At 50.1% G+C, this 14141-nt stretch overlaps 1 protein-coding gene across 3 annotated transcripts in view; it reads left to right on the top strand.

The window, feature by feature from the left end:
• WWC1 (WW and C2 domain containing 1) overlaps positions 1 to 14141 on the top strand; it is a 151553-nt gene that overhangs the window by 114421 nt on the left and 22991 nt on the right. For all 3 annotated transcript variants that reach the window (XM_082724116.1, XM_082724115.1, XM_082724114.1), the window contains 5 exons: positions 1977 to 2085; positions 2526 to 2606; positions 3255 to 3341; positions 4514 to 4706; positions 13899 to 14051. In XM_082724116.1, the coding sequence (XP_082580242.1) occupies positions 1977 to 2085; positions 2526 to 2606; positions 3255 to 3341; positions 4514 to 4706; positions 13899 to 14051 (623 nt within the window). The remainder of the gene's footprint in view (positions 1 to 1976; positions 2086 to 2525; positions 2607 to 3254; positions 3342 to 4513; positions 4707 to 13898; positions 14052 to 14141) is intronic.

Raw genomic sequence — 14141 nt, 5'->3', positions numbered from 1 at the left:
AACTTGGGTTTTCCTGCCTGAGCACCCAACCTCTTGATCATGGCACTCCTCTCTTGATGTGAGGCGGCTCTGTATGTTTGCTCCTGAGACACTCTGGTGCTTACTGGCCCCACCATGCCCATCTGGTGTGAAGGTCAAAACTGAGCCCAGTGCAGGTATAAATGCAGGTATACAGCATACGGTCACTGTTATGTATTTACTCACTTAAGCCTCATAATAACTCTGTGAGACGGGTGCAATTTTTATCCTCATTTACAAAGGAAGTGGGGCCCAGTGAGGTCAGTGTCATGGCTAGGAAGTGATGGAATTGGACTGGCACCAGGACCACCTGCCCAGATCCACACTAAGACGTGCGGGCTTTGTATGCGCAGGGCTCCTCCTCCTGGCTCCTCATGAGGCCAGGTGGGAGACGCTAGACCCATCTCAGCCTTAAGACGCCAGGACTAGGCAGGATGACTGCTGCGATGCCCAGAATTACCCATCTGAGTGCAAGGGCCAGTGGGAGCAAGGTGGGGGGAAGAGGAGATTTCCTGGTTAATTAAAGGCTCCGCTGGGTGAGTGCCAGCCATTTCCTTAGAAGAGGAGCCGAGAGATCCCCGGGGCTCCCTCATCAGGAAGGGAGTCTTGCTGAGTGCTCTCAAACAAAAATAAAAATAGGCTTCCTACGACAGCAGGTGGCCAACTTCAGAAAACTGCCCCCTGGAGAGGAGCGGGTGCGGGCGGAACCTCTAAGGAGGCTCCCGAAGCTCCTGACAGTCTGTCAGAGGCGGGCGACATGCCAAGTAAGGGGCCCAGCAAGGTGCCGGAGCGACCCCCCTTCTCCCTGAGTGTCCTTGGGACTTGTGGGCCCAGGACCGCACATGTCTCAGGACGGGGTTTTCCTTCGCGCCATCTCCAAACGCCATCCCCGCGGTGAGCGATGCCAGGCTGAGCTCTGACACTAAGCAGGTTATGCGATTAGTGCCGCTGTTCAGTCAGCAGACAAATTAATCTCCTTAAGTGGCTTAGTGGAGGGTGGAGATGCGTGGGTCTAAAGGCGGGAAGTCTCCGCTGGCCACAGCAGGCGTGGGACGCGCGGGCTGGGAAAGCTGCACCCAGATGGTCTCTTGGCTTCCCCCAGGCTCACTGTCCCCATCCCTTCGCTCAGCCTGGGCCGGTCTCTTCTCCAGGCTGCCCCGGTGCCTGGTACCCAGCAGGCACTCCGAATGCTGGCTGTGGGGTTGAAGGGCCTGAACCCAGTTTTCCCCACTGCATGGAGCTCAGGAAGTGTCCTGTCCCTCTTGGTAGCTCAGAGCCTGGCAGGGGGCCTGGCTCACCATCGGCGCTTGCGACTTAGGGGAAGAAGGAATGTGCAGCATGGGCCAAGTGCCTGGTTGGAGCCCTGGGTCGGAGACTTTTGAGGGCCTCTGTCAAGGCCAGGGGGCTAAGGAGCAGACTGAGGAATGGGATGGAATAAGCCAAGTGGTAAAATCCTCCCTTGTTTTCCTCTTGCCCCTCCCAAGGGCCCAGAGGCGTAGGGATGGATCTAGAAGGCATCAGCACAGTGGTGGGAATGAGTGTTGCAGTAAGGATAGTGGTACTGAATTTCGTCGAGTGCTTTCCTGCATCAGGCTCTGTACTGAGGACTTCTCTAGAATGTCCCATTGGGTCCTCCCAGCAGCCTCATAGGGTAGGTGTTACTTTTCCCGTTTTACAGAGAAGGAATCACAGACTTTCTGGCCATGTCTCAGCGTTGCGAAGCAGTACGTGGTGGAGCTGAGATGTGCACCCAGGCACTTGGGCTTCCAAGTCTGGGATGTTAAACGACAGAAACGTACACCCCAAGGCAAGGCAGGACCTTGCTGTTGAGTTCAGAGGTGGTATTGGCAGGACCACCTTAGGACAGAGAGTAGATCAAAAGTATATGTTGCAAAGACAGTGTCCTGGTTTCTGAGCCCTGCCATGCCATCCTTCCTTTTTCCCCCTTCCTCCTCCAGCTATGAATACAGCCCAGGGGTGCAGCCTGAAAGTGGCCTGTGTCTCAGCTGCTGTGTCAGATGAATCCGTGGCCGGGGACAGTGGTGTGTATGAGGCTTCCGTGCAGAGGTGGGTCCCTGAGTCTTGGCTTTCTTTGGGAAGTCTGAGAATGCAGAGCCCGGGCCCCCTCTGGTATGTGGGAGGGCATGGCCAGGTGACCCCACCTTCCCCGCCGGGAGCCCTGTTTCGGTTGTGTTGAAGGTGTACACAGCACTGCTCCTCCTGGGGCTGGGGGCACGTCACATTTGCGGGAGTGCTGGTCCCGTGATTGCCACGAAGGAGCGTATAGCTAAGGGGGCGAGTACTAGAGAAAGGACAGCCCCTTCCAGAGAGGAATCCTGAGCAGCTGTGGGAAGGAAGGGTCTGCAGGGAGTCTGAGCTGACCCAGACTTCCCTCTTTGAGGACCCAGACACACCCTGCCCGAGAGAACCCCGTGTCTAGAAAATGGCTTTGGCCCTAGGTTACTGCAGGGAAGCCTGACCCTCTTCTTCCCTACGTTGCCTTCCAGATTGGGTGCTTCAGAAGCCGCTGCTTTTGACAGTGATGAATCAGAAGCAGTGGGTACAACCCGGGTTCAGATTGCCCTGAAGTAAGTGACTGGGAAGACGAATGCAGTGGGGGTGGTGGGCAACATCCTCCCAGCCTTGACCTTCACGGCTGCCCCGGGGAGGAAGGCAGAACCAGCAGGACTTGCCAGGAGCTGTGGGCTCCCAGCTAAAGGGGGCCAACCCTCTCCCTCCTTCTCAGCTCCACATTTTACAAAAGAGTTTAAAAATAAGGTCTTGAAGACCTTGCAACTTGCCCCAACCCACGGAGCTGGCCGATGGCAACACCAGACCCTGACTGAGACCTCTAGCATGTTGGTCTGTTCCGTCACTGCTGCTGTGGTTTTTGTCTTACCATCCCATTGAGGTTTCCACCCTCTGGGAGTTGCAGCCCAGATTTGTTATTCTTGTGGGTTTCTCTCAATGTAGGATGACCTCGATATTATTTTCAGTAGAAATTAATGGCCAACATTTAAATATCAAGAAATTTCAGATAGCCCAATCTTCTGGCTTCTCTTTAAACGTTGAGACGGACAGCTCTGTACCTACACTCCTGCATGGCAGCAAAGCCTGGGCCTTCTGCCCCTGAGCTCACCACAGCCCCCCGAGCAGCCAGCAGCCACATCGGTGATCCTTAAGGGAGAGAGAAATGTGTCACTCCTAGAAGCTCCATATGCCCCTTTCCATTTCAGGTATGATGAGAAGAATAAGCAATTTGCAATATTAATCATCCAGCTCAGTAACCTCTCTGCTCTGCCGCTGCAGCAGGACCAGAAAGTGTGAGTATATCGCTGACACAGTGTCTGTCACCTTCTCAGCCTCTGTGGCTTTCCCTGGGGGTGCTCTCCTGCTCTGTCCTGCTCCGACAGTGGGCTGCGTGTGTGTTTAATACGTATGACCGTCATCATGCCACACGTCCGTACCATGAGTGTGGATTCAGGCGTGAAGGTGAACTCACTAACTGTAAAGGGAAGCACTCTCCACGGCTTTAGTTCCTTCCCACGTACGCTGTGAGCCCCTGCCATGGGCCGGCCCAAGAATGGGGTGCTGAGCACATCCTTGCCCTTGTGAACTCGAAGCCTTATGAAGAAGGTGGTCATGGCCCCTTTTGTCTGCTCTAAGCCCAAGTATCCCACACAGAAGGAGAAGGAGATGCCATTCTCAGGAGTCAGGGCCCAACGCTGCGCTGCTGTCGGAAGGGTGTGATGGCTCTTACCTTACAGGGCATGATGTAGCGAACACTGCCCTGTTTGCCTGTGGGCTCTTCCCACGGCCCACCGGCTCTCCATTTCATTGCATTTCCTCTGCCTACATGTTTCTCCTTTGACTAGACGGTGCGCGTTGGGACAGCAACAGGAGCTCCTATTTCCGTCGTCTGCACCCAGCCAGCATCTGAGGCTGTGATGTGTGGGAAGGGGAAAGGCGGGAGGAAAGCCGGCCAAACAGAAGGACGACAAGATGGGACAGCAGAGTCGTTTTCAGTCTTCCGCTCTTACAGAGCCAGAATGAATGACCTGCTCCGTCTCTCATTGGTTCTTGTGCAGGGGTATCTGTGGGAGAGTATCCAGATGCCGGCTGAATGGGTCACGGGGTCAGCGCCTCTGTAATTGTCCCCTCTGCGAGGCTGTAGCACTTTGCCTTCCTACCGGCGGTTGTGTAAGGCTTCCCGAGTGTCAGCAAGCGGACTCGCGGATTCTTTTGTGCACAGAAGTTTGCACACTGTTGGCCTCAGGCTCCAGCCACTTTGAGGTTCTGGGGATTGGGGGATTCAGAAGAAGGAAGAGTGATGTGTTATCTGGGGGCCCTTTCTGCTTCCCTTACGAATACCTGCACAACCCCTTGAGAACTTGGACTCCGTGCTGCTGTTTGCTGAGGGATTTGCAGCAACCGTTTAGCCCAACACATCAGCCCAGAGCCTGACTGAACTGGGCTCTCCTCTGTCTCCCTCTAGGAACATTCGCGTAGCTATCCTTCCCTGCTCCGAAAGCACCACCTGCCTGTTCCGGACCCGGCCCCTGGACGCCTCAGACACCCTCGTGTTCAATGAAATGTTCTGGGTGTCCATGTCCTATCCAGCCCTTCACCAGAAGACCTTAAGAGTCGATGTCTGTACCACCGACAGGAGCCATCTGGAGGAGTGCCTGGTGAGGGCTCTGTCTGTCTGTCTCTGGCCTTCTGTCTTTCTGGGGATGGGTGCACCTTGCAGTTTAGGGAGGAGGCTTAGAGAAAACACAAGCTCATCCTGGGTTCCAGGCAGGGAACTCTGAGACGGCGAACAGCGTTCTCACACTCACAGGGAGCAGGGGACGAGGTAGTGGGAAGCTCCTTTCTGAGCCCTGCAACTGAAGCCGCGTCCCTTGTGCATGAAGCTGTGTTGCCTACGACTCTTAATTCTCTGTCTCGTATCTACAAAATCCAGCTAACACTGCCTACCTCACAGAGGGCTCTCTGAGGATTAAAGGAGGATTAAAGCAGAGTTTCTGGAACTTGAATGTGCACACAGGTTACCTGGGGCTCTGGTTAAAAATGCAGATTCTGATTCCGCAAGACTGGGGGCAGGCGGGGACAGCAGGAGTTTCTGCATTTTTATTAAGTTCCCAAGCACTGCCGATGGCTGCTGCTTCCCACAGCAAGTAAAACAGTGATGTGTCTGTGCAGACTAGATGCTTGCTGGCTCTCATTTCCCACTCCTGCCCCTCCGCAGCTGAGGTACAGAACAATATCATCGCCATCTATGTTGCTGATACTGTTATTGGCAATAATGCGATAACATCCCTAGATTGAAGGGACCTGCTGTGGCGGGTGCTGAACTAAGCTCCCTACGTGTGCTTTCTCTACCCTTACTGCAATCTTATGGAACAGGTACTGTTACGTCAGTGAGGAAACTGAGGAACAGCGAGGTCACAGAACTTTGCAGGGTCACCCAGTGGCTGAAGCGGTTAGAACCTACAGCAGGTCCCCTCGCGCCGCCCACTCATGTCAGACCCACCGGAGCCCACAGCTCAGACAGCGATTGAGACTGGCGAGCAGGGGAGGCACTGGATGTTAGAGCAGAAAGCTTTTCTAAAGCCAGTCTCTTCTGCTGAAGCACTTCCTCAGCCCTGGGAATTCCTCAATAAGAAGAGAATCCTATTCTCTTCTCCTAATTGGATGTCTTTTATTCCTCCTTCCTAATTGAAGTCTGGCCATTGCTGGTTGTCATGGCAGCAGCCAAAGCGCTCATCCCACTGTGGCTTGTCTCTGTCTGTGGCCAATGGGAAACCTGCTTTCCTGTTTCCTGTGGGGTTGTGGAGTGTCAGGCTGCTGTGTTTTGGTGGTTAGAGGAGCAGGCGAGGACGTGGGACGAGGAGAAAGGCTGTGTGCTCCCACGCGGTCTCCCTACAGGGCTGGGTGTGGGGAATCTCTGATCTGTTTGGAGCTGCCTTGTCAGCCAGCCTTCAGCAGTGGTCCCCATCCTGAGCAGCGTCCATGTCTAGGACTGTAAAAGAACTCTGTGGGCAGCATTGCACTCAACGCTCCCAGCAGCCTGAGGAAGAGATGTCAGAATTGCCTCCATGTGACAGACAAGGGATCAAGGCCCCCTGGGGTGCCCGGGTAGTTCAATGGGTTAAGCGTCTGCCTTCAGCTCAGGTCATGATCCTAGGGTCCTGGGATAGAGCCCCGCATTAGGCTCTCTGTTCAGTGGGGAATCTGCCTCTCCTCTCTGCTTATACACACACACACATACTCTCTCTCTCTCTCTCTCTCTCTCGCTCTGTCAAATAAATAAATAAAATCTTTAAAAAATAATAAAAATAAAAATAATTCAAGGTCCCAGACTGCTAAGTAGCCTGCCCAGGCCATCCGTCAAGTTGGTGGAGAAGCCTGTTTCCTTTGCAGCTTCCTCCCATACAGGCATTGTACTGTCCTGCCTCTCAGGGGGTTCCTGTGTCCCCCCGGCCCCCAGACCTGAGTTATGAGTTAGGATGAATACGAGGCCTGCCTTCCCCAATATCTCAGGTAACAGTTCTACCAAATGCTCGAGTATGGCATAACAGGGGTCACAGGCTCTCCAGCTGGGCCCTGGTGGTTCACGCCCTGGTCATCCACTCCCAGCTGCTAAGCTCAGTGCCACTTGGCACAGGTTCTGTTAAGAAAGCCCATTTCCCAGGCCCCACTCCTATCCCATAGGTAACCATTACAACAAAGAGGCTCCCTTGCCCCGTTTCACCTTGCCTTCCCCACTGGGGAAAACCCCCGCCCTGTCAAAGTGAATTCTTCTTCACCCCTGCACTTGGAGGGAAACACAGTCAAGCTGTGGGGTCTGATTTTAAAATGGTAGTCGTATAATGGACACTGGGGAGGGTATGTGCTGTGGTGAGCACTGTGAATTGTGTAAGACATGAATCCCAGACCTGCACCCCTAAAACAAATCAGACATTATTTGTTAATAAAAAATAAAATGAGGGGCACCTGGGTGGCTCAGTGGGTTAAAGCCTCTGCCTTCAGCTCCAGTCATGATCCCAGGGTCCCGGGATCGGGCCCTGCATCAGGCTGTCTGCTCAGCAGGGAGCCTGCTTCCCCCTCTCTCTGCCTCCCTTTCTGCCTACTTGTGATCTCAGTCTTCAAATAAATAAATAAAAATCTTAAAAAAAAAAAATGAAATAAAATAGTAGTCATAGGGGTGCCTGGGTGGCTCAGTCAGTTAAACATCCAGCTCTTGGTTTCGGTGCAGGTCATCTCATGGGTCATGATGAGGTCGAGAGCCCCAGGAGCCCTGTGTCAGGCTCCACGCTCAGCATGGAGTCTGCCGGAGAGTCCCTCTTCTGCCCCTCCCCCCCAACACAAGTGTGCATGTGTGCCCATGCTCTCCCTTTCTCTCAAATAAATAAATAAATCTTTTAAAAAAATAAAATTGAGGTCATAAACCTCATTAGGGTCATGAGCCCTCATGCTACTCAGCGCCGATACTGCCTCTCCCTCAGCCCATTGCCTTCCCCTTGTCCCAGGGGCAAGTTCCTACCCTCTCCTCTGTCCTCACATTTCCAGCAGCAGCTTCTCCAGGTCAGGCTCCCCTTGCTGAGGCCCTTGCCTCACTCGTTCTTGCCGTTTCTCCTGGCTCTCACCTCGGCCCTCCCCCACGCCCCGTCTGAAGCAGCTTCTCTCAGGGACACCATGGCACTGGTGACTCGGGCTCTGTCCTCTCTCCAGTCCTTCCTCCCCTGGATCTGGCCTGTCCGTATACCAACATGCTGGGAATGCCCCAGTGCTTAAAAAGAAACCCAAAAAGCAAAAAAAGAAAAAAGGAAAAGGGAGAGAGAGAGAGAGAGAAGCTTTTTACCCATTTCTCCCTCCAGCCACTACCTTGTTTTTTTCCTTTAGAGTAAAATGTGGAAAGGGTGTTCGTGTTCTCTCTAGAAACCAGCTCACATGGGATCCCGTCCTCACCATGCCATTAGAAGTGTGCTCAGTGAGGTCATCGGGGGCCACGGCTCTGGCCTCCTCTCCCTGGGCCGGTCAGCTGTGTTTTTTCAGTCGCTCTGCTCGGCGAGTCTTCCTCGGCATCCTTTGCCCTGACTTGGCCTCCAGGACACCTCACTCTCAGCGTCGTCCCCTCATCACTGGCTTCTCTGTCTCCGCTGATTCTTCTCGGTTCCCCAACTGCTGTGTCGCAGGGCACCAGGGCTCAGGTCTCGCCCTTCTTCCTTTTCCATTCGCATCCCTGCCCCAGTGACTGAGAGCCTCGTTCTCTGGCGTCCACCACCATGCCAGATGTCTGGCTCCAGCCGGGGCCTCTGCACGCGCAGCTGCCTTACACTCCCACTCTCTGTTCCACATCTTCTCTTGCCTGTCCAGGAAGCATCTCAGATGAACTTGTCTGCAAGCACACCCCTGATCTTTCCTTTTGGGTCTTCATTGTCCCAGATGACAGCAACCCTGTCCTTCCACTGCCCAGGCTGGGGACCACAGGGTCATCTTTGACCCCTTTCTTCCTCTCCACCCCACATCCGGTCCTTTAGAAACTTCTGGCAGCTCCATCTTCAAAAGATCCCAGCCGTTAGATGTTGATAGTGGGGGAGGTTGTGTGTGTTGGGGGACAGAAGGTGTATGGAAACTCTTTGTACTTTCCACTCAGTTTTTTTTCTGTGAACCTAAAACAGCTCTAAGTAATAAAGTTTAAAAATAACAAAACTAAAAATCCTCTGCCAAAAAAAAAAGATCCCAGCCATTTACCACTGCCCACTACCCCACTGCCATCTGTCACCTGGATCCTACAGCCGGCTCTACAGGTCTCCCTGTGTCGGTCCTTGCTTCCCTTCATCTCTTAACATGGAAGCCAGAGGGAGCCTATTAAATTGCAAATCAGTGCATGAGACTCCTTTAACCTAAAACCTTAGGGTAGCGTCTGTCCCCACCTAGAGTCAACTCCTGGGCTCCTTGCCTGCCCCCTAAAGCCCTCGGGGATTTGCCCCATTACTGTCCCAGATTTCATCCCAGGATGACTCTTCCAGCCTCCTCGTGCCCCTTGAATACATCAGCGTGCTCCCCGCTCTAGGCCTTTGCACTTGCTGTCCCCTCTGACCGGCATTCTCTTCTCCCAGATACTGATGGGCAAGGCTCACTCCCCTGCCTCCTTCTGGGCTTGACCCAAAAGTCACCTTCTCAGTGAGGTCTTCCTTCCACCCTATTTAAAATCAGCGTCCCTTTACCCACCTCTTATCCGCCCCTGCTCCCCTCTCTCTGTATTCTTTTTCTCTGTGGCACGTTCCCCCTTTGTTTATATCACAGATTTTAGGGCATACGTGATTTTCACATTTTAATGAATCTCTAAAATCAAGATGCACTTTATACTAGATGACGGGTCATAGTTTAATTGACAACTATTTTTCTTTCTTAGAGTGCATGAAATAGTATATTGTATAATTAATGGCATCTTAGAGTCCCATGAAATACAAGCTAGTATTTACTTTCAATTTGTTTATCTGATTCCCCCAGACTGGAATGTGAGCTCGTGAGGGCAGAGATTTTTATCTGCCTTAAATCTTCCGGTAGCCCCAGCACCCAAAACAGTGTCTGGCACGTAGAGGCTACTTTGTGTGTGTGTGTGTGTGTGTGTGTGTGTGTGTTGAATAAATAAATGAATGCCTTCAAAGTGAATCATTTACCAAAGTAGACCATATTCTCACCTATGAGCCAGCCCAAAATACATGGTGTATCTTGTTAGAATTACTAGTGATCTGATGATGGCAGTGTCACACCTCAAAGCTGTCATTATTTTCATTCCCTCCTACCCCTTGAACATGACCTGGCATGTTCTGAACCATAATGTCTGATGCTTTTGTCTGTCTTTGAGCCCCCTGGGGGCAGAACTTTGTCTTCCATATTCCTGTGTAAGTCTGCTGCGAAGTGCTCAGAGGATATTTATTAAATGAATAAATGCGTAATACACTCACATTTGTGTATATGTAAACGTTTTACAGGTGCCTAAAATGCAGCAGCCATTTAATGCCTGAACTGACCCTAGTCCTGCGGGTAGGAGTTATTTACCTTGTTTTCCTCACTTACTCACCACCGTTGTAGAAATTAGCCTTGTTTTCCCCACTGACCACTGTTGTAGAAATTAGCCGTGAGCCACACGTTGGGTTTGCACAGTCCGTACCATGCCTGGTCCATCCTGACAAGGAAGAACTGAGGGAAAGGATCCCAGGTGGGTTGGAGAGGCCCCTCCTCATCTCAGGGGCCACTCGAGCCACCGCTTGGCTACTGGCCAACTTCACAAACTGGTTCGTGGGCTTTTCTGCTACCCCATTGGCACAGCCGCTGTTTTGGGGATGGTGAGTCAGCCAAACCCGGACCTGGTCAGGGCTCTTTGAAAGAGGGCATGTTGAAACAATAAGGCCTCTGAGGAGTGGTGAGAATTATTTTATCATTTTTGCCACAGGATGTGTGTCATTGGAAATAAATCCTCTCCCTGGGAGGTTACATTCAATTAGGTTGATACAGTGTCATTTCACTCCATCTTAAGACATCCGTTTACACAATTCAAAGAAAAACTATACAGAAAGATTAACTGAAGAGAAATCATGTTCCCCCTGACCCTTGCACCCAGCCCCCCCCCATCCTAGATGGCTAAGCGCTTTGATTAGTGTTTTCTTTATGTTTCCAGCATTTCTTTTTGCACATATATTCACCTTGCACCTCAAAAATGGGCAAAATGTATGTATATATAGAAAGAGAATATATGTATTCTCATCCCTTTTTCCATTTTTTTTTTTTTTTAATTTGAGAGAGAATGAGAGGAAGCACGAGATAGAGGAAGGTCAGAGGGAGACGCACACCCCCTGCTGAGCCGGGAGCTATATGTGGGACTCGATCCTGGGACTCCAGCTTAGCTAAAGGCAGTCGCTTAACAAACTGAGCCACCCAGGTGCCCCACCTTTCCATTTCTTAAACAAAATGTAGTGTACGGCATATTCCATTCTGCGCTGTTCTGGGTGGGTTTTTCCCCCCACCTTAACAGTACAGCCTGGAGGGCCCCTGGGTGGCTCAGTTCATTGGGCAACTGCCTTCCACTCAGGTCATGATCCTGGAGTCCCGCATCGGCCTTCCAACTCTGAAGGGAGTCTGCTTCTCCCAATGACCTCTCTCCTCTCATGCTCTCGCTCTCTCATTCTCTCTCTCTCTCTCAAATAAATAAATAAAATCTTAAAAAAAAAAAAAAAAGTACAGCCTGGAAGTCTCTCCACATCAGCACCTAGAGATTTTCCTCATTTTTTTGTATATAGCTATATAATAGCCCATCGGGTAGGTATATTATGGTTTATTTCTGCAGTCTCCTGTTGCTGGAGCTCTGAGTTGTTCAAAATCTTCTACACTGGTCTTAGTGATGAGTTTTTGGATCTGACTTCAAAAAGGAGTCAGGCAACAAAAGCAAAAATAAACAAGTGGGGGGCGCCTGGGTGGCTCAGTGGGTTAAAGCCTCTGCCTTGGGCTCGGGTCATGAGATCAGGGTCCTGGGATCGAGCCCCGCATCCGGCTCTCTGCTCAGCAGGGAACCTGCTTCCTCCTCTCTCTCTGCCTGCCTCTCTGCCTACTTGTGATCTCTGTCAAATAAATGAAAAAAATCTTTAAAAATAAATAAATAAATAAATAAATAAACAAGTGGGACTATATCAAACTAAAAAAAGCATCTGCACAGCACAGGAAATCGTCAACAAAATGAAAAGGCAATCTACCAAATAGGAGAAAGTGTCCGCAAGTCATGTGTCTGATAAAGGGTTAATATCTAAAATGTACAAAGCACTTGTACGACTCTACAGTAAAAAAGCAAACAATCCAAGTTAAAAACGTGCAGAAGATTTAAATCATCATTTTTCCGAAGAAGACACAGAAGGCCAACAGGTACATAAAAAGATGATCACCATCACTAATCACCAGGGACATGCAAATCAAAATCACAGTGAGAAAGCGCCTCATCCTTCTTGGAATGTTTATTATCAGAGGGACAAGAGACAGCAGATGTTTGCAAGGATGTGAGAAAAAAGAAAAGACTTGTGCACTGTTGATCGGGTCTAAGTCGTTAGGGCTGCTATGGAAAAGTGTGGGCGGTTCCTCAAAAAATTAAAAATGGAATTGCATTGTGATCTAACAATCTCATATCTGGGTCTATACACAAGGTCTTTTTTTCTTAAGATTTTATTAATTTATTTGACAGAGATCACAAGTAGGCAGAGAGGCAGGCAGAGAGAGAAGGGGAAGCAGGTTCCCCACTGAGCAGAGAGCGTATGTGAGGCTCGATTCCAGGATCCCGAGACCATGATCTGAGCTGAAGGCAAAGACCCATCCAGGCGCCCCCATAAACAAGGTCTTGAAAAGATACTTGCACACTGTGTTCATAGCAATATTATTCATGATAGTCAAGAGACAGAAGCAACCCGAATATGTGTCCGTAGATAAATGGATTAAAAATTGTGGTCTCTGGGGCACTGGGGTGGCTCAGTCAGTTAAGAGTCCTGACTCTTGATTTTGGCTCTGGTCACAGTCTCAGGGTCATGAGATTGAGCCCCACGTCGGTCCCCGTGCTGGGCGCAGAACCTAGTTAGGATTCTCTCCATCGCCCTCTGTTCCCACCCCCCCCAACCTGGCTCTCACACACACTCTGTCTCAAAAAAAAGTGATCTCTGTGTGTAATGGAACATTATTCAGCCTTAAAAAGGAAAAAATCCTGTCCCATGCTACAACACAAATAAACCTTGAGAACATTATGGTAAATGAAAAAAGCCAGTCACAGAAAGACAAATCAGTGAGTGATTCCACTTATATGAGGTATCTGAAATAGTCAAATTCATAGAAACAGAAAGTGGTGTTTACTCGGGACCGGGGGAAGAGAAAAAGGAGAAAAAGAAGTTGCTTAATGAGTATAGAGTTTCCGATTTGCAGGATGAAAATGTACTAGAGATCCATTGCATAATGTAAATATCAACACTATTGAACTATCCACTTAACAGTAAGAGGGCAAATTTTACATGACAACATGGATGGACCTTGATAACGTATTAAGAGCAATAAGCCAGAGAGAGAAGAACAAAGACTGTGTGATCTCACTTACATGTGAAATCTGAAAAACCAAACTCATAGAAACAGATTGATCATTGCCAGAAATGGGGGGTGGAGGGTGGGTAGTGGACATGGGGAAAGGTATTCAAAAGGTACAAACATCTAGTTATAAGATAAGTAAGTTGTGGCCATTGGTGTACAGGGTGGGGACTAATTAGCAACACTGTATTATTTGAAAGTTGTTGGGATAGATCTTAAAGCTCTCATGTAAGAAAAAAATATATAACCATGAGGTGATGCATGTTAACTGAACTTGTTGTGGTAATCACTTCACAAAACATACTCTACCAAATCTTTATTTTTTTAAGTAAACTGCATCCCACCTGAGGCTTGAACTCACGACCCTGAGATCAAGAGCCACATGCTCTACCAACTGAGCCAACCGGGCACCTCCCAAATCTTTATGTTGTACAACTTAAACTAGTACAATGTTACATGTCAGTTATATTTTAGTAAAACTGGGGGACAGGAGGTGGTAAATTTTATGTTTTTTATCATAATTAACAAAAAAATACATGCAGTGGGTGTTCAATAAGGATTTGGTGAATGAGTAAACCAATGAATGAGTAAGTTAGTAAATGAGTGAGTTGTAGAAAATGATTCAGAACTCATCCTTTCCTCTTCCCAGAAGTTCCCATCCCCTCTGGGGGTGTTTTTCCTACTTCCCTCAGGAGCCGAATTCCCCCAGAATACCTTGTCAAGCCCTGGCTTATCCTCTTGCCTTTTCCCATCCTCAACAGGGAGGCGCCCAGATCAGCCTGGCTGAGGTCTGTCGGTCTGGGGAGAGGTCGACTCGCTGGTACAACCTCCTGAGCTACAAATACTTGAAGAAACAGAGCAGGGAACCCAAACCAGTGGGAGCCAAGGTCTCCACCCCAGGGCCTGAAAGCACGGTGAGCTGGGTCCTGGGTTGGCCCCACCCTCCTATGTCTGCAGCACCTGGATGGATGGATGGATGGATGGATGGATGGATGGAAAAGCCT

This window comes from Mustela nivalis (assembly GCF_964662115.1).
Source record: "Mustela nivalis genome assembly, chromosome: 3".
NCBI lineage: Eukaryota > Metazoa > Chordata > Mammalia > Carnivora > Mustelidae > Mustela > Mustela nivalis.
The sequence above is the reverse complement of the archived record's forward strand: the minus strand, read 5'-3'. Positions and strand labels throughout refer to the sequence as shown.